The sequence below is a fragment of the Arachis hypogaea genome, chromosome 6 (assembly GCF_003086295.3).
Source record: "Arachis hypogaea cultivar Tifrunner chromosome 6, arahy.Tifrunner.gnm2.J5K5, whole genome shotgun sequence".
Classification (NCBI taxonomy): Eukaryota; Viridiplantae; Streptophyta; class Magnoliopsida; order Fabales; family Fabaceae; genus Arachis; species Arachis hypogaea.
The window spans coordinates 25118313-25145306 of NC_092041.1; the positions used below are offsets into that span (position 1 = coordinate 25118313).

General features: G+C 33.2%; 2 protein-coding genes and 1 long non-coding RNA gene across 6 annotated transcripts; 1 reads left to right on the forward strand and 2 right to left on the reverse strand.

The window, feature by feature from the left end:
• The first annotated feature begins 12104 nt into the window (after positions 1–12104).
• Positions 12105–17602, forward strand: LOC112696490 (pentatricopeptide repeat-containing protein At5g02830, chloroplastic). 4 transcript variants are annotated; one of them, XM_072196883.1, is made up of 13 exons: positions 12119–12744; positions 12840–12887; positions 12982–13388; positions 13617–13821; positions 14120–14227; positions 14380–14544; positions 14635–15210; positions 15592–15657; positions 15785–15865; positions 16172–16269; positions 16552–16762; positions 16878–16938; positions 17085–17602. In XM_072196883.1, exons 3-13 carry the CDS (start codon positions 13174–13176, stop codon positions 17408–17410), a joined length of 2112 nt encoding a protein of 703 aa, XP_072052984.1. In that variant the 5' UTR covers positions 12119–12744; positions 12840–12887; positions 12982–13173; the 3' UTR covers positions 17411–17602. The 4 variants fall into 4 exon arrangements, with proteins under 4 accessions (XP_072052983.1, XP_025605073.1, XP_072052984.1 ...); XM_072196884.1 differs by having other exon boundaries at positions 12170–12754; XM_072196882.1 differs by having other exon boundaries at positions 12105–12744; positions 12840–13388.
• Positions 17570–24740, reverse strand: LOC112696491 (thioredoxin-like protein AAED1, chloroplastic). Its single transcript, XM_025749289.2, has 9 exons — positions 24419–24740; positions 24180–24321; positions 19558–19603; positions 19171–19230; positions 18811–18847; positions 18632–18711; positions 18449–18540; positions 18159–18219; positions 17570–18026 (listed from the first exon to the last, which is right to left on the reverse strand). Exons 1-9 carry the CDS (start codon positions 24705–24707, stop codon positions 17967–17969), a joined length of 867 nt encoding a protein of 288 aa, XP_025605074.2. The 5' UTR covers positions 24708–24740; the 3' UTR covers positions 17570–17966.
• On the reverse strand, positions 20639–23690 carry LOC140173439 (uncharacterized). The gene is made up of 2 exons (XR_011862254.1): positions 22475–23690; positions 20639–22082 (listed from the first exon to the last, which is right to left on the reverse strand). It is a non-coding gene; the product is annotated as an uncharacterized lncRNA (long non-coding RNA).
• Positions 24741–26994: the final 2254 nt, after the last annotated feature.

Here is a 26994-nt window from a genome sequence, read left to right on the forward strand (position 1 = left end):
AATGAACAATCCAACTTATTTGGTACGTAGTTAATTTGTATTAATCTATACAAAACTGTTTTTTTTTTTAATTTTTGCAAAAAAATCATATAATAACATCATTTTATCAATAACATAAATTTTAATAGTTTATTTATGCAAATGTTTAAAATTGTATTGCGACTTTTTATAGGTATATCCTTTTATTAATATATTGTTAGTTTTATCGTTTAATATAAAATAAATTGGTAAAATTTCTTTAATTTATAAGTAATTTATTATGATATTCATTTATTTGTCCTTAATTTGATAGTTTTAATTTTTTTTTCCAATTAGATGTTATTGGACTCTTGACTGAAAAAAAAGAACTTATATCATGATCAAAAATAGGAAGAAGTGACCATTACATTGTGGTTGATTTTCATGATTTAGAGCATGTAAAATTTTAATATTTCACAATAACATTTTATTTTGTAACAATTATCTATACCTATGCAAAATTATATAATCTTTTTTATTATATATTATTACTTATTTTTCTTAATTCTTACTTTTATTTAGAAATAAGGAAAGATAAGGTATATACTTTGAGATCAATTTACAATCCAATTATTCAATTATCTATGTGATCACCAAACATTCAAATACATACTTATTCTCCAATTTGTAAAATTTAACAAAGGCATTGATAAGCATATTGGTTTATCTTTTATTTAACATATTTGTTTATGTTATATTTGTAATCATATTATATTTACTTTTATGAATATATTTTTTTAAAAAATACTCTTAGTATTAGCATATGGTGTATTAAATAAATATTAGTGGTTTTAAATTATGCAAATGTTTAAAATTATATTGTGACTTTTTTAAAGGTATATCATTTTATTAATATATTGTTAGTTTTATCGTTTAATATTAAATAAATTGGTAAAAATTGTTTAATTTATAAGTAATTTATTATGTTATTTATTTATTTGTCCTTAATTTAATACTTTTAATTCAATTTTTTTAATTAGATGTTATTGGACTCTTGACCGAAAAAGAAGAGCTTATATCATGATCAAAAATAGAAAGAAGTGACCATTACATTGTGGCTGATCTTCATGATTTGGAGTATGTGAAATTTTTAATATTTTACAATAAGATTTTGTGTTGTAACAATTATCTATACATATGCAAAATATTTTATCTTTTTCATTATATATTATTACTTATTTCACTTAATTCTTACTTTTATTTAGAAATGAAAAAAAATAAGGTGCACACTATGAGATCAATTTACAACTCAATTATTCAATTATCTATGTGATCACCAAACAACCAAATACATACTTATTCTCTAATTGCAAAATTTGATAAAGGCATTGGTAAGCATATTGGTTTAACTTTTTATTTAACATATTTGTTTATGTTATATTTGTAATCATATTATATCTATTTTTACGAATATATCTTTTTAGAAAATACTCTTAGTATTAGCATATGATGTATTAAATAAATATTAGTAGTTTTAAATTATTTAATATTTATTAGAGAACTTTGTGCATTAGAATTCTCTAATAATTTGTTGTTCATTTTAAGCTGATTTTGATATGTTCTTACTTCACAGTAAAACAATATATAAAAATTTGTTAGTGAAAAGTATTACTAGGTTATTTATGATCACATTAAGTATACATGTAACATGTCTGATATATTGAAAAAAATAAATTACTAAAACTAATTAATAACTATTTTAGACTTGATATACTTAACACTAGATTAAGAAAAAATGAACAATGAATAACATGTTACTTTTTATTAGTCAAATTATTATAATTCAAATTAATTTTAATAAAACAACTTAAAATTATAATTTCAATCTTATCACGTGCATGACACGGGTTATTACACTTGTTATAGATCTAAAGTTAAGTTTAAAGTTTCAGACTATAACAGCTTTTGTATTCTTTCATGGAGAATAAAAAGACTATATAACTATAAGGGTTAAGTATTGTTTTCGTCCCTAACGTCTTGGGTCAAAATCAAAATCGTCCCCGACCTTTTTTTCGTTATTAAAATTATCCTCAACTTCCAAAAACGCTTTAAAATCATCCTTTCCCGAATTTTTGCACCAAAATACCCTCATCATCACCATTCTCCTCTTCACCTTCCTCACACCACCACCTCCACTGCCACTAACATTGTCGGCGAGAAGAAGAAGAAGAAGAAGGCTTCACCGGCGAAAAACGACACAGCGACAGCAGTGGCAACCCACAACCCCTCCCTCCTTCGCATCGCTTCTCTCTCTTTTTTCTCCGATGAACCAGCGGTGACAGCACCTCCTTTGCATCGCTTTTCTCTCTCATTCTCTCTTCTCCGATGAACCAGCGACCCAGCGGCAGCAGCAACCCGTCCCTCCCTCTCTTCACATCGCTTCTCTCTCTCTTCTCCGATGAACCAGCGGCGGCAGCGCCTCTTTTGCATCGCTTCTCTCTCTCTCTCTCTCTCTCTCTCTCTCTCTCTTCTCCAATGAACTAGCGGCAGCAGCGACAACCCTACAGCAGCAACGGTGGCCCTACAGCAGCAACCCATCTCTCCTTTCTTTGCATCGCTTTTCTCTCTTTTTCTTCTCCGATGAACCAGCGGCAACAGCGGTGATCCAACGATGACCTTGTAGCGGTAATGGCAATCCAGTGGCAGCAGCAACCCAACAACAGCCCTCCCTTTGTTATGGTGGTAGTGGATATGGTGGAGGCAGTAGGGTGAGGAAGGTGAAGAGGAGAATGATGATGATGAGGGTATTTTGGTCCAAGAATTCGAGAAAGGATGATTTTAAAGCATTTTTGAACGTTAAGGATGATTTTAATAACGAAAAAAAGTCGGGGACGATTTTGATTTTGACCCAAGACGTTAGGGACGAAAACAATACTTAACCATAACTCTAACAAATATAAAAACTTTAAGATAACAACAAATTTGACTAATCATCACAATTGCAAAATTTTTGCAATTACTCACTTTTCTTTACATATTTTTTTATCAATTTTAAAAAATATAACATTTTAAACTATATTATTATTATGTAATGAACGACCCAACTTCTAATACGTCATGACCAATGCTAATCGCTAGGAACTACTTTACAGCTTTTCTTAGAGACTCTAGACCTTATATCAAATATATACATATGAACCCGTAGTGCTAGTCGAAATCACGTGTCAGATATATAGATATAACAGAATAGATAACAGTTAGAAAGATAATATCTACATGAACCATAGAAAACACAGAAAACATAGTAATATCATACATATATGCCAGAATGCTCATTTAGTACATCATAATTTACACCGGACTACGTTGTTACTTATTCATGAAAGTATTTACAAACTCCATATTTATTACTAATAGGCATTGACTCACAAGAGTCACCCTAGTTTGGAACCCATTCTAACTTGTTTATATAGATATTTACAAAAACACCTAACCTTCTAACTTGTTTATATAGATATTTACTACTGCTACTATTACTGCTGCTGCTCATGGATATCTTGGTAGCTGAGAAAATGTTGTGCTGAAGTAAGGAGAAAGTCATCAGAACACCTGTGATGATGCTGTTCACCTATCCAAATGCAGAAAAATGAAACAAGATTGCCCTGGTTCTCATCTGTGAAACGAGGGAAAGTAAGGGAGAACCTAAGGTTCTTAGCAGGGTACTACATGAAAAAACTAAAGGGTTTCGCAGCCTAAGTCTAAGAGTTTGCGCAATTGTGTCAGTAAGTCACGCAAACAAGTACAAGTACAAATATATAGTAGAAAAGTAAACAAGCACAAAATACAGGAAGTAGAGATAAATCAAAATCATAAAGAAATGCAACAACCAAGTCTGAGTCATGTTTGGTCCTATCAGACCATGAGCTCACGCGTCGATTGACTATCCACAACCCAACATTACCTAGGACTAAGCCCAACATTACTTATATACGTGCCTAATGGACAAAGCCACAAGCATTCTGACAACTGGCAATTGTCGCAGAGCTTGACGCCATAGTATGCTAACAGTTAGAGAAATAGGTTTCAGTATCAAGTGGGCATCCCACATCTTAACATGGTTCTGGTTCCGTCGGAACAGAAACTCCTCCTCCCCAAATAATCTTTTAGGATGATTTTTGTAACACCCTACCATACAGAGTCTTATGCTTAAGTCATAATTCAGAGATGGCAAGGTATTACGACCTCTAAAATAAAAATTTAGTACGTATAGTAGTATGAATGATTGATTATAACTAGGAGCCTTTGTAGAAAAAGGGGTAAACAAAAATCGCAACTCAAAAGCGCAACACTCCGATCGATAACATAACGAATAAGGATAAACCAACGCGAGATTATATATATACAAAGGAGTGTCAAAAACAGGAATATCAAGACTCAAAATTCGGTTGCGAAGATAACCGGTCCGAGCATAGCAATATATACATATAAATAGAATAAGATACCCCAAGAAAACCCGAAGGGACACAAATACGTAAAACCTATTCTCCAAAATCTCCTATAAGAGGAGTCATCACAGTTTGTATTATTTAATAGAGATAAAAGTATCTAAGCAAAACATATAAACCAAAAACATAGCCCCGAGAACAAAGGATCTTCGCAAATCTAGGAGTCTTCAGCAGGCCTCAGCGAAAAACCTCACGTCCTGCATATGAAAACCACAAAATTTGCATGGGTGAGAACCAGAAGTCCCCAGCATGGTAACAACTTTCACATATATAATATATAATAATAGAGGAAAGCCGAAGGCAATCCTAGAACTTCCTCCAGATAATTCAAAGCTTATAAACAAGCTAAACCATAAAGGGTATCTGATTAAAGATCCTTCAGTCTAACTAATACTTCCCTTTCTAATTCTTTCAGACCTCCCAACCACCAGCAGGAGTATAATATAGCAAACACAGTTATATCAGACAAGAGATATACAAATAGGAACAAGTAAGGCACTTAGACAAATAGCAAGTAATATACAGTCAAATAGGCAATCTCAATCAATTCACATAGTATGCATATGATGAATGCCTGTCCCTAATGGCTGATGATATCATCTGTCGGTTATAGAGCCTACCCGACAAGTCCTGGTAGCTAACCATTGGACTATCCCTTTGTCGTGTCTCCCCAACTCGAGTTATACTCAATATAAATTTGATCATAATCATGATCCATATCCATCACCCTCACTGGTGAATATTTATGGGGGTAAGATCATCCGGAGCTTTCACAGTGCCCGGCTACCCTGACGACATATGGTCAAAAGAGTTTCAAGTCTCAACCTGGAGCACGTGGTGGCTAGCCACTGCTTTCCCCCAGGGAAACTCTCATCTCCGATAATGGAAGTGCAACATTCACAATTCATTCAACAGCATATATGCATTTATTCTTAGCCATAATCATGGCTCCGTCGTAACACGGCAATAATCCAGCCATCCGGCTCACGGTTAAATCCATAACCAGCCATCTGGCTCACGGTTAAATCCATAACAAGCCATTTCATTAACAATTACGGCCTTTCGGCCCATGGCATAACAAGCATTTCCACCACCATCCTCCGCATCTTACATAATCACCTTTGATCCTCATTGATCATTCATTTTTTTTCTTTGCTTCACTCACAAGTTACCACATCCCCTAACTCCTTTTCTCATTGCTAGGCATATCATAATGATTTAAGACACAAATGGTGAGATCGGAGGCTTAGAAGTATGAAATTTGGCTTTTAAAACTCAAAAATCAACTTTGGAATGAAATCAGGGCCATGCGTACGCGCACTCCACGCGCACGCGTGGATGGCCACAAAACTCATCGATGCGTATGCGTCATGCACGCTAACGCGTGGATTGAAAAATAGTCAAGCGATGCGCACGCGTCAGCCACGCGTACGCGTGGGTGCTCTCGTGCCCCAGGCACAAAACTGGCACAACTCTCTGGAAAATGGCTGGGCATTGGATGCAGCACATCGGCGCGCCCGCGCACACCACGCGCACGCGTGGATGGCGCTTTCTAGAAGAACGGCGCGTACACGCCAAGTGCGCCTACGCTCGGGGGGTCATTCTGCTAAAAATATTCTAAGTTAAAAGCTGCAAAATTCACAGATTCAACCCCCAATCTTCCAACGGACATAACTTTCTCATTTTAAATCGTTTTTCATTCGTTCTTTGAATGGAATGGACATCCCGGATCTAATTTCATTTCTAAATAGATTTGGCACAAAACAGAGATCCGTAGTCCAAGTTATTTCCCGTCAAAGTATGCCCGAAAATCACGTTTTTCATACAAAACCACAAAGTGCCATTTTCAAAATAAGCAATTTTCAACTCTTTTCAAAATCAATAAAAACATGCCAATTTCATCCCTTTTCTTTGAAATCAATCAAAATATATCAAATTCAACATCAAGCCTCCTCAACTCACACATTGACACTTTACCATAATTCACCAAAATCACTATCCCATCATTTTAACCCACTTCACCCAAGTGGCTCAAACTCAAACACATTGACATATCATATACTCTTTCTCATGCCAATTTTCAACAACACCAATTTCAATAAATCATTATTGTACACAATCAATATCATACTCATCATCAACATGGTTCAACCCACAATTCAACCATAATCAATCATCAAGCATATATCACAACATGCATATTTCTCATATATCATACCATCAAGGAATCAATAATCATCATCACATATATGACCACATCAACAACACCAACAATTCAACAACACCAATAATTCAATGCCTATCTTAGGGCCTCTAGCCTAAGTGTTTTCTACCACATTACATATTAGATACGAGAAACCGAGACCATACCTTAGCCGATTTCCCAAGCTCAACCGGAGCACTTCCAAACCACTTTTCCTCAAGCTCTCAAGGCCTCAACACCTCCAAGAACAGATTTTTCACCACCAAATCCCTTTTCAAGCTTTTTAATATCACCAATCAAGCCCCAATATTCACACATACACAACCTAAACCACAATCATCATACCTATACATAACATCTCAATACCCAAACATCATAGAACAACAAATTACACTAGGGTTGAGAATCTTACCACACCCAAGGTCCAAGGAGACAAGATTAACCTTCTCCTTCAAGAGAGTTGAGTCCTATAACATCAAAGAGCCCAAAATCTCAATATTTTTGCTCATGAAACTCGAAAATAAGGCTGGAAATTCGAAGAGCAAAATGTGACTTACCTCAAGATTGATTGTATGTGTTTTGTAGAGCTCTCCGCGGTGAACGCGTAGCCGCAAATGGTGCGGCAATCGGAGCTCTAGATCAAAAGTTATGGTGGTTTGAAGATCAAGGGAGAGATAGAACTTGAGAGAGTGTTCTTCCCTCCATGGCCTCCATTCCAGCGTGTGTGTGTGTTTAATGAGAAGAGAGAGAGCTGAAAACTAGGATTTTGGTTTAGTTTAATTGGGCCAAGGGCCCACTTTGGGTCCGGTTGGCCCGGTTTGGCCCGTTCGGTCCAATCTTGGTCCGAATTCTATAAAATTGGTACCAAAATTCTCGTCTCAATCTCCTCTATCACATTTAGCCATAAAAATCACATTTAGGACTTTCTAGAATAAATTCTCATTTATGGGTTAATTAACCGTTAATTAACCGGGTTTTACAATTTTGGTTCCATCGGAGCAGACGCTCCTCTTCTCCAGATAATCTATTAGCATCTTGGGGTTTATAGTTTTCTTTTTTCACGACACTTTTCAAATAAACTTTTTCTCTAAGGGACTTCTCTACCTTTTTTTTATAAAAACTTGTACCCGATTTTTACTCTTTAAATCTCTCAACCTTTGTCACATATTCTATTTTGCCCTTGCTACTTTTATATATTTTCAATTTTGCTTTTTTTTACTTAAGTTCTCTTTTTACTGTTTTCTTTAGGTTTTTAATGGCGCTTTTATTACTAATGTTATTATATTATCATTTTACTCTCGTATCCTTCCTAACATACCTCTTTGACCCTTAAGTTAATTAACCATTTTTATATTTACTTTATGCCTAAAATTACCATTTTTCACCTAAGTACTCTAGTTTTACTGTTTAACTTTGTTTAGCGTCAAAATTTTGCCGGATTAATCCTGATAGTTTTCTATAACCAAATTACTCCTAATATTTTAATTAAATACCAATTTTTACCACTAGATACCTAAAAACTAATTTATCCTTTATTAATTTATTTACTTGTTATAATTATCACTTTTTGCTGTTTTACTTCTAACTTTTACTAAAATTTTTATTTAGGCCTAAAACTTTATTTTAAATATAATTTTGATCCAAATAATTTATATAATTATTATTTTATCCCATATGAGACTAATTCTAGAATTTTACTGTTCTTTTAATTAAATCATATTTTCAACCCTTTTTTTATCTGAAAATGATCATAACACCTGTTTTATTTTTACCTACTTGTTTCATAAGATTAAAACTATTTTTTAAACTTCTTTTTAACTCATTTTCACCATAATTTTTGTGCTCTTAGTAGCTGAAATTTTTAGAGATGCAATTTTTATATTTTTTTCTCTACTTTTAGTGACTTTTAAGGCTTGAAACTTAAACGCCAAGTGCTTCCATATTCGGCTGTTACCACACAAAATTTTGAGGTAAATATATTGCATATTACAGATATTTAGCAAGCCAAAATAGAGATAACTAATAGAATTTCAAGATTTAGAAAATAAGCACAAATTCACCATAAATGGCTCATATAAACACAAAAAATAAACACAAACATATTCTAACTAATTCTAACCCTTACCTCTTGTTTAATTCAGTCACTAGACCTCTCAACCATCAGAGAATACTCTCACAAAGGCTAGAGCACATTGGCTATAATGCAGTTTTCGTTTGGCCAAAAACGTTGCAAAAAGTGTTAGAATTTGATCACTTTGAACTTAAATTTTGTATAGCTCCTTAATTGTGCTCCATATGGGCTCAATAGAAGTTTTTTAGACACATAAGAAGACAAAAATTCATCATGATCACTGCTAAAAAACAAAAAAGAATAGAGAAGGAACAAGAGTTCACCTTACTAAATTTTCGGTAAAAACGTGAGAATTAAGAAAAACAGACAATGAATTGTGTTTGTATGGCTTGAATTCTTGAAGAACACTTGAAGAACAATAAAAGAATATTAGGAATAAGGGCTGGGACGAATAGAAAAAGTGTAAAATTTCATTCTTTCTCTCTCTCTAAAATACGGTAAAAAAAACTTACAAAATGCATAAAGTATTTTTGTGAATTTTGTGATCAGTGTTTCTTTAAATAAAAATCTGAGTCTTGGCTGAATTAATTATGGTAAAAGAGACTGAGAATTTCGTGGTCAAGGTATGAGAATTAATGAAGAAGGGGCTTGAAAACAAAGAAGTTTGGTCAACACTTGCGTGTCAAACTTATCCACAATTAACCGTTATTAGTTACTTGGGGTTAAAAACACAGTAGAGAGAGGTGAGAGGATGAGATAATTGATGATTGGATTTTTGATGGTATAGAATTTTACAAATGAATTCTCGTTGCAAGTATAGTTTCTAAACCAACAATAATCCTTTCATACAAAAGATTGTTTGTCATAAGTAATAAACCCCTAAATTTATAAACCGAAGTATTGAAACCTCGGGTCGTTCTCCCTAGGAATTGTAATGAAGTGTTTTGTTATTGGTTTGAGTTGTTTTGGGGTTTTGATAAGAGGCATGAAAGATAAATGGCAAGAAAGTAAACTAACAACTATAAAAGGCTCTTGGCAAGGTATGAGAATTAGAAGTCCTATCCTAGTTATCCTCCTCAATTGTGATGAGAATTGTTCATTGCTACCACTTAGTTAACCCTTACTAAATAAAGGAAAGTCAAGTGGATGAATTGACTTGAGCCACAAGTCCTAGCGAACTCCCAAGGAAAGACTAGCTTTAGTGCACTCCAAACCAATTAGCAATCTCTCCAATTATCAATCAACAAAGGAATTAGATAACTCAAGAGTCACTAATTACTCTACCTAGGCCAAGAGGAACAAAATCTATACTATATCTAGAAGAGGCATTTCAACAAACACATAAAAGGCAATAAAAGTAAACAACATAAATTGCAAGAATTAAAGGGAGATCTAACTACGAAGGCAAGAGATCAACAATAGAAAAGTAAAGAAGAACAATTATTATGAATTACCTCTTATTGAATTGAAAGAAAATGGAAGGAACAATACTAGATCTACAACAAAATACAAGAACAATATAAAGGAAATTACAACAAAAGAATGGAAGAAGAATGAATCTAACAACAAGGAATTGAGATGTAGAAGTAGAAGAAGATGTATTAAAATCTAGATCTAAGAACTAAACCTAATCCTAATCCTAATCCTAGAGAGAAGTGAGAGCTTCTCTCTCTAAAAACTACTTTTAAAACTAATCCTAATGAGTGTGAATGAACTAATGGTAACTAACTTGTGTTTCCCTCTTCATTCCTTGGGTTAAATAGCATCAGAAATGAGTTGGATTGGGCCCACAAGGCTTTAGAATTCGCTGGCCACGTTTTGCTTTAAGTGAACCAGGTGGCAGCAACGGCGCGTGCGCGTACTATGCGCGTGCGCGCCACCATACGTGTAGCAACTATGACAAATCTTATATCGTTTCGAAGCCCTGGATGTTAGCTTTCTAACGCAACTGGAACCGCATCATTTGGACCTCTGTAGCTCAAGTTATAGTCATTTAAGTGCGAAGAGGTCGGCTTAACAGCTTTCCGGTTCTTTCATTTCTTCATGAGTTCTCCAACTTTTCATGCTTCTTTCTTCATTCCCTTGATCCAATCTTTGCCTCCTAAACCTTAAATCACTTAACAAATATATCAAGGCATTTAATGGAACCAAGGTGAATTAAATTTATTTATTTTAAGACCTAAAAAGCATATTTTCACTCTTAAGCACAATTAAAGGAGAAGTTATAAAACCATGATATTTCAATGGATAAATGTGGGTAAAAGGTTATAAAATCTCCTAAAATCAATACAAGATAAGCCCTACAAATGGGGTTTATCAATAATCTCGGCACAGAGGCTAAGAGGGAAAGGCAAGTTACTTGGATAACAAGTAAGAGGACTCGGGGTCTCTAAGAGTCGTTTGCAGAATACTAGTCAAAAATTCGATTTGGGTTAACTTTTACCGTGTGGTAAAATAATTAATGGCTAACATTTATTCTTAAAGAAATAAATCATGAATGGATGAATAATATTAATTTTGGGACAAATTACCAATGTAAAAATTATTTTTACCATTGATTTTGAAATTTTCGATTACTAACTTTTTTTCTCGACGCATGTAAAATCGTTACTAAAAGTGAATTTCTGGTTTCAAAAAGTCTCTAATAAGAAAAATAAACTAATAACAAGCAAGTGTTTATTTTTTATTAGTCAAATTTAACTTAAAAAATTAATTATCCTTATAAAATTAAATTTGACCTATTAATTATTATTTTCTAATTTATTTTTGTTTTTTTACTGTTGGACATGCCTCACGAATAGTTATTAAGCCGTGGTTCAATATTTTGAGAAATAAATTATAAAATAGCAAAAAAATTAATTTACCAAAAGCCAAATTTTTACATATAACGTAATACTATATTTATATAATTTAATTTATTGAGCTATCCACACACATTGCGATACTTAAAACACACATCTGATAAAAATTAAAAGGTTTAATTAATCTATTGGTTACTATAATTTTACTAAATTTTTAATTAGATCTCTATAATTTTTTTTTAATTGGGTTTTTATACTATTTTTAATATTATAATGAGATCCTTTCTAATATAAAAAATGTTAGAGTTAACTGAATATTTCTTCATAAATTAAAGATATTCATAATTAAAAATCTAACTAAATCTTTAATTACATATATTTTAAAAAAATATTCTAATAATTTTAACATTTTTGATATAAAAATAACCTGATTATAAAATTAAAAATAATATAAAAATCTAATTAAAAAATATAAAAATTTAATTAAAAATTTAGTAAAATTATAAATAACAATAGAGTAATTAAACCAAACTAAAAAGATGCTCAAATAGATTTTATTGACATTTGACACATTAATGTTGGAAGGAGAATAACTAACTAATACTATGAGTGTCTGAGCTCCAACGATAACACCCGCCTTTCAAATCCAATCCAATAATCCAAAGACAAAAGATCAGAAATCCATTGTCCCATAAATCCCTCATCTTCTCACTTCTACAGCCCAAAAAACGGTTACACCCAGTAATGATGAGGGATTTCGTCATCCTTGGTTCATCCATTGTCACTCCTCCTCCGAATCCCCCATCTTCTTCTTCATCTTCAACGCCATCAACCACTCCTTCTCGCTCCCACCGCCACCGCCACCACCACCACAAGCCGAAGCTCACTCCTTCGCATTCGCATTCTTCCTCTATCTCCTGCACTCTCCAAGCCCCCCTCAACCACTATATCCATGTCCATGTCCACGAGAATGCTTCCGAATTTGTTCATTCTCTGAACGTTAAGCTCCTCGCGAAGGAGGTTCTGGCGGGTATTCGAGGTAGGAAGGTTCGGGCTGTGATTGATTCTCTCAAGAGAGTTCAGGAGCTTGGTGGCGTCTCCTCCTTATCCTCCCATTTTGATGGACATGCCATGGATCTCTTCTCTAAGGAGTGTCGCCGCTTGGTCAAATCCGGTCAACTTGAGGAAGCTGTTCAATTCATGGAGGTTCTCGCACGTAAATTTTTTTTTTCAAGATACTAATCTCTAATTCTTTCTTGTTAAATTTTCTGTGAACACCGTGCACTTGAAACACAATGCAGGATCAGTCGTATCCAAAAGATGTAACGGAAGCAGCTTAAGATGATGATGTTAGCATTGATATCTGATTACACACTAATAGTGATGTTAATTTGATACCAACTAGATCTTAGTGAATAACAAGAGTTTTTGTGTTACAATCAGGGACAATCCAAAATCTAACAACGATAACACCCTTCAATGGAGGATACCTTGAGAAACTAGAGGAAACAAAACAAAAAAAAGGAGAAAGCAATTAAAGGGGATGTTTAATATTTACTTTTTTATAAACACAGCATTTATCTAGTAATTGATTAAATTTTCTCTATATGGATAGACAACCTTACTGGTTTGGTAATGTTCTTATTCCCATGTTCATGTTTCCATGTGTTTATAGAACACATTGTTAATAAAATTTTGACCGAGTTCTATAGATACAAGAACAAGTCATTAAGAAATTCACACATGAATTTTTCTCCTTCAGATTTCCAGTTGTCAGTCAGAGAACTTGTTCAGCCGTTGGACATAATAAAACAGTGTGTTTGTAATCAAGATCCAGATTTAGCTGTGAGGTATGTATTTATAATGTTTTGAGAAAAGATTTTTTATTTCTAATTTTGTAACGATGATGAAATTAATTGGTGTTGTCTTTGATGATTAATCAATAGCTCTGTTCATTTTTTATGTGTGCCATTAATTTATATTTCCTGATCCATTACTTCCATTGGTGTTCCTAATAGTTAATATCGGTTAGCAATCTATATGATCAGGTTTTATATGACTGCATTTGCATCTTTCAGGTATGCATGTCTTCTTCCACATGCACATATACTATTCTGCAACATTATAAGTGAATTTGGAAAAAGAAGGGATTTAGTTTCTGCTTTGAAAGCATACGAAGCAGTGAAGAAAAACTTGGATAACCCCAATATGTACATATACCGGGCAATAATTGATGCTTGTGGCCTTTGTGGTGATTTCATGAAATCTAGGTACATATATGAGGTATCTTCCAATCGGTTACATTCTCTTCCTTCAACTTGTCTTCAAAGACTTAAATTAAGGGCTTACATGAAGATATATAGTTTAATTTTAGTGTTTCACTCCGAGACACAGTTCTTGGCAAATTCCATTTGCAATCTATATCATTCTATGTATTTATCTTAGAATTTCAAAAATGTTGTATAAATTTTGTTCTTCTTTAAAATATAAATAAACTATGATCTTAGACATAATTCTTGGCAAATTCTATGACGATGATGTTCGGTGACAAGATAGCATTCATATGCAATGTCTGATGCAGGACTTACTCAATCAGAAGATTACTCCAAATATATATGTGTTCAACAGTCTCATGAATGTGAATACCCATGATCTTAGCTACACCTTAAATCTGTATCAGAATATGCAGGTAACGTTCCTTCTATCACCTTAAATCATGCCATTTATATTTATCCTTTCCATTTAGTTTCCCTTGAAGGATGAGAAGAGAATGCTAGTTAGATTTTATTCTGAATTTCATCCGAGTAAACAATTCATAGTGGCTAAACCTTTAAAATCCAGAATCTTGGTCTGAAGCCAGACATGACATCTTATAATATCCTACTCAAAGCATGCTGTGTTGCTGGAAGAGTTGATCTGGCCCAAGACATTTACAGGGAACTTAAGCAATTGGAATCAGCAGGATGGCTGAAATTAGATGTTTTCACCTACAGCACGATTATAAAGGTACATTGCGGTGCATCAACAGAATCACCATTGTTTTATCAATTTAGCAAAACATGATATCTGGCATATCCTGACCTGTAGGAATTTCAGGTCTTTGCAGATGCAAAATTGTGGCAAATGGCTCTAAAAATCAAGCAGGATATGCTCTCCGCCGGTGTTTCTCTTAATACTGTTGCGTGGTCGTCATTAATCAATGCCTGCGCACATGCAGGGCTTGTAGAGCAGGCAATTCAATTGTTCGAAGAAATGCTTTTGGCCGACTGCGAGCCTAATACGCAATGCTTTAACATCATTTTACATGCATGTGTTGAAGCATGTCAGTATGACCGAGCTTTTCGCTTGTTCTATTCTTGGAAGGGAAATAAGATGTTGGGGTCCTTTGGTGAAGGGAACAATAGCAAGTTAGAGCATGGGGACACGCAGACTGCTATTACCGCGCCAAACAGCATTTCTAGGCCGCATATCTTGAGTTTTGCTGAGAGATTCCCTTTCACACCAACTATAGCAACATATAATATTTTGCTGAAGGCTTGTGGTACTGATTACTACCATGCTAAAGCATTAATCACTGAGATGAAAAAAGTAGGTCTTTCCCCAAATTATATAAGCTGGTCCATTTTGATAGATATATGTGGCGGATCAGATAACGTGGGAGGTGCCATCGAGGTAAAAAAAAATTAGATAAAAAATAAAGTTCTCTCAATGATTTTCATTGCACAATGTTTTGAGAAGCAGTTCAGTCAAAGTAATATATGGTCATGGTTGATGCAATTTGCATAATTGCATTAGAATTGTATTAGGATGGTCTTTTTATCATGTTGGACTTCTATGTAGTGCTTGAATATATATAGTCGCACTCGCACCACACACCAACAAAACATTTACTGGACACAATACTATAGCTGTTAGATAAGTGATGTGTGGTGGACTTTCAAAATTGTCATGTTTAATGATATTTATAGATTAAGTGACTTCCGTACTAAGCCTAATAATATATTATGATAATGCTATTTGTTTATCTGATCGAATGTCTTTGTTCCCATACAGATTCTGAAGATCATGTTTGATGCTGGAATTAAACCTGATGTTGTTGCATATACTACAGCCATAAAGGTTCAAAGTTTTTTCTCTCAAAATGAGGCCCAATTTTTAAAATTAATTGTAATATTGAAGAGAACATTTTTCACTACTGTAAAATTACATGGCCATTGACACGGGAAATTTACGTTTTTGTTTACAGGTCTGTGTAGAAAGTAAGAATTTTAAGCAAGGATTGATGCTATATGAAGAAATGAAAACATATGAGATACATCCAAATTGGGTGAGGATGCCTATAGACTGCAGTTGTTTGTTATGGTTCTGTCGTCCACAAAATGATAAACTGACATGGCTATGTCCTAAATGGAATTTGCATGAGGCTGCAGTAAGATTATACTTCCATAAAATCAAACTAAAAGATGAATAGAACATTGGGTATAATAAAAGAAATGGCAGTTGATGAATGATGAACTATAAAATAAATACATATCTGAAAAAGGTGGGAATCACAACTTCTTTTGTGATCTATGGAGAACAAAAGTATATTTCATCAACTTAATCCTATTGGTTTTGATAATTGTCTTCTCAGGTGACATATAACACACTACTAAGGGCACGCAACAGATACGGATCCGTACTTGAGGTGCAACAATGCTTGACCATATACCAGGATATGCGAAAAGCAGGGTATGCTATCTTCTACTTTCATAGCAAGTAGCATACTAATTATCTTTTCCAAGTTATGTGTCTCTCAAATGTTATGTATAACATGTCTGTTTCATTTTAAATCACGTGTTAGAAATTAGAAACTTCTAGCACGATGGAACATAAGAGATTTCTGGTTATAGCTTTCAAGAGTAATGGCAAAAAAGTATTGTTAGCAGCTTAAATACTATGAACTATTATTATCTATGCAGTAAGATTTTTCTACATTCAGCTTTAAACTAAATAGCATGTTTACTGCTTCAGGTACAAACCCAATGATTACTACCTGGAAGAACTTATTGAGGAGTGGTGTGAAGGAGTGATACAAGATAACAGCAAGATCCAAAGAGAATTTTCTTCCAGCAATTTCTCTGAATTAGAGAGACCCCCGAGTTTACTTCTTGAAAAGATTGCGGCACACCTGTTAAAGAGGGTAGCTGACATCCTAGCTATTGATGTTCAAGGACTCACAAAGGTTGTTATCAGTTGCTTTCTCTAGAGTTCGCCCCACAATTTTCTCGAACTGTTTTAAGTTTCTCTCGATTTTAATGTATTAGTTTATGCCTTTAACCATCAAACTGTATCAACAGGTTGAAGCTCGCTTGGTTATTCTTGCAGTTCTTAGAATGATCAAAGAAAACTATAGTTCAGGTACGAATGGAATATTTTGTATATTTGATTTATAATTCTATTCTGTACGTGGCAATTGGAAAGCTCGTTTTGCATGGTTGCTTGTCCGCGTAGCCAATCATATGAACTCAACCATTCATATTCACTGTTGGCCTTTATGATAACAGGACATTCTGTGAATGATGACATTTTGATCATCATAGGAGCTACAAAGGCAGATGAAACTCCATCCCAGCACATATTAGAAGTGCAAGAGGCAATCATAAAACTTCTTCAGAATGAATTGGGCCTTGAAATTTTTCCAGCTAAAACCAGGTTTGCACTAAGTGACACATCAAAGTTAGAAATCCCTAACCTTACAAATCTCAGCATAGAAGCACTACCAGGAGAGAAGGCATTAACCACAACAAGAAGGCCTGCAGTTCTACATAGGTTGAAGGTCACCAAGAAATCTTTGTATGGTTGGTTGCATAGGAAACTAAGCATTAAATAGTATTTGAATTTTGTACAAATATGTGTCTTATTTCCCCTCATTGCAACTTTTGATCTTTGTATATAGCATCTGGACTTATGAATATATATGCATGTATCAATGGCAAATGTATAATTTCATTAATTTGTAAAACAATGTATGATACGTAGTGTCATGGAATAGAACTATAATTATCTCTTCTTTCTATTTTTATTTTATTTTCTCTCCTAAAATTGTCAGAGTCAGAGATAGAATATTCATTGTGATACAACTCAGCAACTAACTCTTCCAACAATATGAAGAACAAAAGGGAAGAGGCCAATTTATTTGACATGGAAAAATCTTATATACAAGATTTTGAAACTAACAAAATGTTAAAACTATCCTAAGGGTAATACTGTCATATATTCCAAATTGTATGATGTACTGTAATTTGGTGAATGTCTAATAACTGAACCTCAAGGCAAAGCTACTGATCAGTGCAAGAAGCAAAAGAGTATGATGTACAATAGTGCCTTGTGATCATGAAGCAAGATTGATAAAAAGCAGTGAAAGAGGGGCTCCATCTTTTGTTTCTTCAGGAACAACATGCTGCTAAGATATCTTCAATTTCTGGATCATCACCTGCTTCTCTGTCCTAGTCACATTAAAATAGTTCATATGGTTATGTCAGATAAATGTGAACACATATGCTGCTGATTCATACTAATTGCAGCCATAATATCAGGTAAAATATATCCATGATTCAGGTAAAGGGGGTTCCAGATACCTTGTGAACATATGAGATATTATTTTTCCCAGGACCTGCAACTATGATTCCTCCTTGTTTCCTGACACAATACCAAGTTCATAATATATGAGAAGTTATGTATTCAGGCTGGCCAAACAAAGTGTCTTTATAATCAACTAGATCATATTTGGGTTGCACTAGCCGAAGCTGGGATAACCATTTGTCCGAGAAATTCTTAAGTGCTCTTGGGGCACCACGTGTATTGCATTCACAACCAATGAAAAGATTGGCATAACCAAATAGTGTGATCACAGATATAATTTACATACCAGCCCCCTCTGGTAACAGTATCTTTTTCAAATGAAAGCTTCCAATCTTGCCGATAGCCTTCCATATATAATTGTATTATCTTAAGACCTGCCTGCAGTGTAACGACTAAAGTTAACATAAAAGATCCAAAAATCTCAGTTTCATTGGTGCTTCATCCACTTTTCTGGTGGTTTCAGACTTACTTTGGGGGTAAATGTGGTCAAAACTCCAGAAACAAATTTTAAGGCCTCATATGATGAATGATTGGGGTCTGCATAGATTTCTGGAAGAGAAAGCACAGACTTTTCAAAATGCTAAAATAAGATGTCTAAAATACTACAACTATTACTAGGCCGAAAGCATTAGGCCAGCAGCAAGGTACCTCCTTCGAATTTCATTTGCTTGGCAAAGGTTCTGGCCTGTAACACACAATTCCAGCATACTCAGATGGTTGCAGCCTTGCAGAAAATCAATACTTGCAAAGTTCGAGACTGAGAGTAGAATCAAGTAAAGTGCAGCATAGTGCCCCAATTTACAAATTCACAAAGAAAATAAAATTGAAGACAACCCTTTTACTCTTTCCCCTAAAAACCATAGCTTATGACATGTTCTGAGAGACAGTTTTCTGCTCAATACTTTAATTAACCATGTCCAGCAGTTAGTGCATGCAGTACCATCGAAACATTACAGGAAACCCATAAGCCAAAAACACCAAACACTCTCTACAATTCTTCTGACAAACCTGTTCAATGTTCCCAGGTCCAATCAATACAAGTGCCACACCAGAAGCATCCATTATATCCTGTTGAAAGAGCATAAGCATAAGCACAAGTCTTGCTGACACACAACTTCTCTTTTCCTACTAAAAAAAACTTTAATTGTCAGCCATGTTAGATAATTGGAGTTATTTTTGGCCTTCTACCATGACAAGAATTAAGGAGGATATACAGTAAGTTACAGAAAGTATAATGCTATTAACATGCTAGAGGGGCAAAACCAAGGGTTAATGACAAGAATCAAATGAATTTCGGTACAAGGTCACTATGCAATTTACCTAAGACCAGTACGGAAAGACAAGAATTAAATGAATGTAATATTGAATCAACATTTAGCATATAGTTAATTTCACCTTCTTGGATGCAAGGTAATCAGCCCTTTTGCGACAAAGCACACATCTGCGAATGTACACACACAGAAAGACATGACTTATGAGATTTGTAAGTATAATACCCACACTTAATTGGTCCTAGGATCACTCAATTATATAAATGACGCTATCATATTTTTCATCTCTCAAACTCACTAACACTCATAATAATAAGGAGAGAATTTTTTGAAACAAACACCAAATATTTTGGTTCATAGAGAGATAGATAACAACATACATATAAAGCCTTTATATAGGCAAACCTTCGTAATAAAATAATAATTCTTATAACAACTAAGCACTAGTTGTCATAATTCAAGAAACATGTAGAAACTTTTACTAGTCAATTTCTTGTTTAATTTGCTTCAAATTCTTACTCAATCAATCTTGAAGCTTCTAATTCATGATTCTTAATTCTTCTAATATGGAGATGATGAGTGCAATTTGTATTCAATTTCAATTCAATTTGATTTTGAACTTCTTCAATGCTCTAGTATGTTGTAGTTGTACTACTTTCTTGAATATTCTTGATTTAATTTTCTAACATTGCCTCCCTTAAATCAAGCTTGTAGAGTTTATCATTCCAAGCATCTTCTTCAACTTGTAAAATAACTCGGTCTTCAATGGTTTTGTAAATATATCTGCAACTTGTTCTTCAGTTGGACAGTACTCGATCACAACTTCTTTCTTATTTACCAATTTTCTAATTTTATGAACCCGAATATCAATATGCTTCGATCTTCCATAAAATATTGGATTTTTGCAAAGTGCAATAGCTGACTTGTTATCACAAAATATTATTGTTGGAGTACTTTATTTCTCGTTCAATTCCTCAAAAATTCTTCTTAGCCAAACTGCTTGCATTGCACAACTTGCGGTTGCTATATATTCTGCTTCTGCTGTAGAGAGTGCTACTACTGGTTGTTTCTTTGATGACCATGAAGTTGCACCAGAACCAAGATGAAATACAAATCCTGAAGTACTTTTTCTTGTTTCTATATCTCCAGCCCAATCACTATCAGTGTAACCAACAAGGTTTATTTCATTAGTATTCTCATAATAAATTCCATCATTTAAAGTACCTTTGATATATCGAAGAATTCTTTTTGCTGCTTGCAAATGGTTGGTATAAGGCTCCTCCATAAATCTGCAAGCAAACCAACTCCAAACACAATATCTGGTCTAGTCGCAGTCAAGTACCTTAGATTTCCAATCAAGCTTTTTTAGTATGTGGGATTTACTGCTTTTCCTTTATCTTTTCTCAACAATTTGAACTTCTGCTCAATTTGAAATTTCTTCAGAATATCATTTGCATATTTCTTCTCAGAAATGAAAATTCCATCATCTCTTTGAACTAATTCAATGCCAAGAAAGTAAGACATCAAGCCTATTCTGTAATTTCAAAGTGCTTTATCATAGCCTCCCTAAATTCTGTAATTATTTTCAAATTGTTGCTAGTAAAGATTAAATCATCAACATAAAGACACACAATCAAGATATCTCCAGGTTCAACGAACTTGATATAAAGCGTATGCTTAAATGGACATCTTTTGAAACAATTCTGAATAAAATAAGAATCAATCTTCTTGTACCACGCTCTTGGTGGTTGCTTTAACCCGTACAAGGCTTTCTTCAACCTGTAAATTTTATCTTCTTTTCCAAGAACTTCATATCCTGCAGGTTACTCAGCATACACCTCTTCTTCTAAAATGTCATTTAGAAATGCAGACTTAACATTCATTTGATGTATCTTCTACTTATTTTGAGTCGAGAGTGAAATAATCATATGAATAGTATATAACCTTGCAACAGGAGCAAATACTTCAAAACAATCAATACCTGGCTTTTGTTTGTATCCCTTTGCAACTAATCTTGCTTTGAAGCGATCAACTTCACCACTGGGTTTGTATTTAGTCTTGTAAACCCACTTTACTCCAATTGGCTTCTTATCTACTGGTAAATTTGTCAGCTCCCATGTGTCATTCTTCTCAATGGCATGAATCTCCTCATCCATTGCTTTCTTCCAATTATTGTCTTTAGAGGCTTCTTCAAAGTTCAACGGCTCACAGTCTGAAAATAGAGCAAAATTTATGATTTCTTCATCGGACGAATCGTTGTCATTGCCAACTTCATAATCTGCTAATTTAGCAGGTAGTCTCGACTCTCTTTGAGGTCTTCTAGATGATTCTGGTTGTTCAGTTGCATTTGGTTGTCTTTCTTCTTCATTAACACATGTATTTGAAATTATATCAGCTGCTTTTCTGTCTTTGTGTTCCAATCCCACATGTCTTTCTCGTCAAACGTCACATCTCTGCTTATGATCACTTTCTTTGATTCTGGATTATATAGCTTGTTTGCTTTTGAGTCTGTGCTATAGCTGATAAAGATACACTTCTTGCCTTTGTCATCTAACTTCTTCCTTAGTTGATTTGGTACATGGGCATAAGCGATACACCCAAATACTTTGAAATGATTAATGGAAGGCCGCTTTCTACTCCAAGCTTCCTCTGGAGTTTTATCACAAACACTTTTTGTTAGACAACTGTTTAAAATACAACTGCTGTTGCGACTACCTCTGTCCAAAATTCTTTAGGCATTTGTTTTGAGTTGAGCATGCATCTGACCATATCCATGATGGTTCTATTCTTTTTTTCATAACTCCATTTTGTTGAGAAGTATATCTAGTTGTTAGTTGGTGTTGAATTCTGTGTTGTTTAAAGTATTCTAACATACAAGATATTCTGTTCTTTTGTCTGTTATGAGAATTTTGATTTTATAGCCACTTTATTTTTCGACAAATACCTTGAATGTCTTAAAGACATCACATGCTTCTAATTTCTGCTTCAAAAAATATACCCATGTATATCTACTAAAATCATCAATAAAAGTGATAAAGTACCTGCTATCACCATTACTTGAAACTTCTACAGAACAAAGATCTGAATGTACAATTTCAAGTAATCTTCTAGCTCTCCATGACTTTCCTGTAGGGAATGGATCTCTGTGCTCTTTTCCCACTTTTATGATTTTCTGCAACGTGTGCTTGATTGTTATTCACCATTTTGAATCTGCAATCTGCTGCTTTGTGTCTATACTTTTCACAATGAAAGCAGTTGAAATTGGCTCTTTCTTGATAAAAATTGCCTCGACCTCTTTCTCAGTTGACAGGCCTAAAATTTGTTCCACCTCTTCCTTGATTAGGTGGTGTAAAATTATTGTAACTTCCTTGGTTGTAATTGCCACGACCTCTACCTCTGAAACTTCCTCTGCCTCTACTTTGAAAATTAAAATCACGACATCGTCCTTCTTGTGTATGACTTGATGCTGCAACATTGTTTAAATTCACTTGACTTTTCAGGGCTTCCTCGATTGATTTTTTTAATTTCTCCAGTATTCTACTGATGTAGCTTTCCATGAATCCTTGCAACTCTGTAATCGTCATGGTATCCATATTGTGAGACTCTATTATCGTAGTCACCACATGGTCATATTCATTGGCATGGTGCGAAGAATTTTCTCCACCACTTTGCTATCGGACATATCTTCTCCATAGATTCTCATTTTATTGACAAGATCTGTAACACGAGTAAAATATTGCTTAACAGTTTTTGAGCTAGACATCTCGTACTTGTCATATTCTCTTCTCAAAGACTGTAACTTTATTTTTTGAGCTTTATCTACGCATTTGTATAACAGTTTCAACGTGTTCCATGCTTTCTTTGCACTTTTGGCATTTGCTATTTTGCCAAACACCGTATAATCTACTTCTTGATGAATTTGAGATAATGCCAATTGATTTCTCCTTTGTTGGGCAGCATCTGCTCCTTCTTGCAAACCCAGTTCAATAAAATTTCATAGGTTCTGGGTCTTCAAATGGGTAGACATCAAAGTCTCCCAATAACTATAATCAAGTTTCCCATCTAACTTGGGACCGAACCACACAATATTAAAAATGTTTGTCATACCGACTCTATGAATAAACAATTATCTGAGAACTCTCTCACACCTCACAAACTCTCAAACACTAGGTGCTGAATTAACCAGTTCTGATAAGTATAATACCCACACTTAATTGGTCTTAGGATCACTCACTCATATAAATGACGCTATCATATTTTTCATCTCTCAAACTCACTAATACTCATAATAATGAGAGAATTTTTTGAAACAAACACTAAGTATTTTGGTTCATGGAGAGATAGATAACAACATACATATGAAGTCTTTATATAAGCAAATCTTCATAATAAAATAATAATTCTTATAACAATTAAGCACTAGTTGTCATAATTCAAGAAACATGTAGAAATTTTGACTAGTCAATTCCTTGTTTAATTTTACTTCAAATTTTTCATCATCAATTTTAAAGCTTCCAATTCATGATTCTTCGTTCTTCTAATATGGAGATGACAAGTGCAACTTGTATTCAATTCTAATTCAATTTGATTTTGAACTTTTTCAATGTTCTAGTATATTATAGTTGTACTATTTTCTTGAATATTCTTAATTTAATTTTTTAACAAGATTTCATTTTTCATTGTTAATAATAATCAAACTCATAAACAAAAAGGGAAAAAGTTTTAAAAGATGAGGTGATAAATCACCCAAAGTGGCGTGCAAATGCCACAACGGCTTTCCTATCTTTCCACAAATCTGAAATCGGAACCTCCTTTCCATTCAAATCAAACACCTTAACTGAATCCAGTGAACTTGTAGTATCCTCATCCAACACCAGAGACTCAACTCCTGTTCAAATCCAACTATTGATCATTTAATTATCTTTTATTTATTTATTTGCTTTAGTTTAGAAGAATAAAAGACTAAAGAATAAGACAAAGCTTGCCTGAAGAAGAAGAAGCAGAGGGTGTGGTTGCATGGTGTCTGTTTGATGAGAGTTTGAGATTCTTAGAATATCTAAGATTTTGATTTGGTTTAACAGAGAGAGTGGGAGAGAAATGAATGGAAGAGTGATTTGTAGTTTGGTTAAGGTGAAGAGGATTGGAGAAAAGCGTTGTGTAGGCCATGGAACTTGGTCTCAGGAAGCAGAAACAAAGAGACTGATAAATCAAATGAGTAGAATAGTTTAGAAAGAAAGAAAGAAAATCCAACAAACGTGGCATATTCTGTGACATAAAAATTCTTTGGCATTAACAACTCCACATCTTATTATTATCATTTATTTTAACTAACTTAAATTAAGTGGAAGTTATCCTCAATTATCTAATTTTTATTTGGGTGTCATTGTTAAAAAAAAAATTTATCTCTATATATATTTTAGTATATATGATAAATTTTTAATAAAAAAAATAAAAATAAAAAAATAATTTTTTAAAAAATTACAAGATAAAGTACTGTTTTAGTTTTTAATATTTGGAGTAAATTTTAATTTGGTTTCTAACATTTTAAATGTCTTATTTTAGTTCTAAAAGTTTTTAAACACGTTTAATGTAGTCCTACCGTTAAATTTGACCATAATAAATTAATAATTAACAAGATGAGTGACATGAACGTTAATTAATGTTGCTAATTAAGTCACATCTTCTTTTTCTATAGATTTAAAAAACATAACCAAAATCTTCTTGTAACACTTCTTCTCCTCAATTTTCTTTTTGTACAAAATTCTAAATCTTAACAATCAATCATCAACGCTTTAAAATCAAAGAAAAAATTTTTATATTAGTGATCATCGGTAAATTGATTTTACTTACGTATCGAAATCAAATGTTATTGGCGTTTCAATATGCAAATTGTTCGTGTCAAATTTAATGGTGAGACAATATTGAACTCATTTAAAAAATTTTTAGTATTGAACTAGGATATTTGAAAAGATTTTTTGGATTAAAATAGGACGTTTGAAACGTTAAGAGCCAAATTAGTATTCGACCCGAATGTTGTGAACCAAAATAATACTTTATCCTACGATTTATTTTTTAAGCTTTTTACTTAAAAAAGATATTTTAACATAATAAATAAATAAATAATATTTTTATATTATTACATTCAAACATAATTGATAAATAAAAGTATATTATTAAATAAAATATTCAAATATCAAATTATTTTTATATTTTTAAAAAATTTTACAAAAAAAATTACTCCAAAAAATCTTTTTTTTTTAAATTTATCCAAACAAATCTTAATACAAGATTACAGTGTAACAAAAACTAATATTAAAAAATAATAATCTAAAATTATTTTATTTTATTTAGTATTTATAATTTTATATATAATATTTATAATTATAATTTTTTTATATTTGATATTATACATTTTTTAACAATAATTAATACAGTTATGTTACACACACAAATGTTTTTGTCATACAAGACCAATCAAGTTGACTCAAACCCAACAAAAACTTACTTCAGATTAGAGAACGTGTAAACACGTACTCGTGCAACTGTTCAGTAGCACGAAAGTTAATATGAAAAACTTCATCGCTCTTGATCAAAACTAAAACAAACTTATTTCAATCATCGCTCAAAATCTCTCAAAATCTTCGCAAAAACTCAAGAAAATCTTAAAACTATGTTTGAAATCTTCACCAAGAATTACAAAAAGAGAATACAAAAGATTATTGAAAGTACTGTTTACTAGTCGTCCATTTTTTCACTTTTCTCTTTCCATTTTCAATTGCGAAATATTAGATAGTCAAATTTCTATTTATTTAGTAGATTTATTTTATGTTTTTGCGTTAAAGTAGATATTGCTGTTCTCATATACAATTCATTTGGTGATAATTGTGTTAAGTCAGTGTAAAAATGTTATTGCAATGTTTCTCATTTAATTTAACCTATATTTGCATGTGTATTGAGGGATTTGAATATGTTTTTGTGCATGTTTGAATGTTTGCATATTTTGAACTGAGTTCATGTGTAAAAATAAGTAACAACTTTCAATAAGTAACAACTTTTTGTGCATTTTGCCTTAATAGAGGTTCAATTAGTGTTGTTATCCTCTTTTTGTTATAAATAGGCAACAGAATGTTGTTGTAGTACTTATAATATTATTTTGTGCATATTTGAGTGATTTGCATGTGTTTTTGTCCATACTTGAGGGATTTGCATGTTTTGAAACTGAGTATAAGGGATTTGTTCATGAATTTGTTGTAACTATTTCATAGAATGTTGTAATAGTACTTCTAGTGTCATTTTGTGTATGTTTGATTGATTTGCATATCTTTTTGAACTGAGATTGTGTGATGTAATCAAGAAACACTTTCAATGCATTTTATCTGAATTGAGGTACAATTGGTGCACTTGTCCTCTTTTTGTTGTAACTAGGCGACAAAATATTGTTGTAGTGCTTCTGGTGTCATTTTGTGCATGTTTGAGTGATTTGCATGTGTTTTTGTCCATGTTTGAGAGATTTGCATATTTTGAAACCGAGTTTGAGGGATTTGTTCATAAATTTGTTTTA

Excerpts from the sequence above, each read along its gene's own strand:
- LOC112696490 (XM_025749288.3), top strand. The coding sequence starts at position 12,283 with ATGATGAGGGATTTCGTCATCCTTGGTTCATCCATTGTCACTCCTCCT. Across the intron at positions 14,545-14,634 it reads CCTACAGCACGATTATAAAG|GTCTTTGCAGATGCAAAATT; the intron begins GTACATTGCGGT and ends TAGGAATTTCAG. Across the intron at positions 15,211-15,591 it reads ACGTGGGAGGTGCCATCGAG|ATTCTGAAGATCATGTTTGA; the intron begins GTAAAAAAAAAT and ends GTTCCCATACAG.
- LOC112696491 (XM_025749289.2), bottom strand. The coding sequence starts at position 24,707 with ATGTCACAGAATATGCCACGTTTGTTGGATTTTCTTTCTTTCTTTCTA. Across the intron at positions 18,541-18,631 it reads TGACCACATTTACCCCCAAA|GCAGGTCTTAAGATAATACA; the intron begins GTAAGTCTGAAA and ends GTTACACTGCAG. Across the intron at positions 18,027-18,158 it reads ATATCTCATATGTTCACAAG|GACAGAGAAGCAGGTGATGA; the intron begins GTATCTGGAACC and ends TAATGTGACTAG.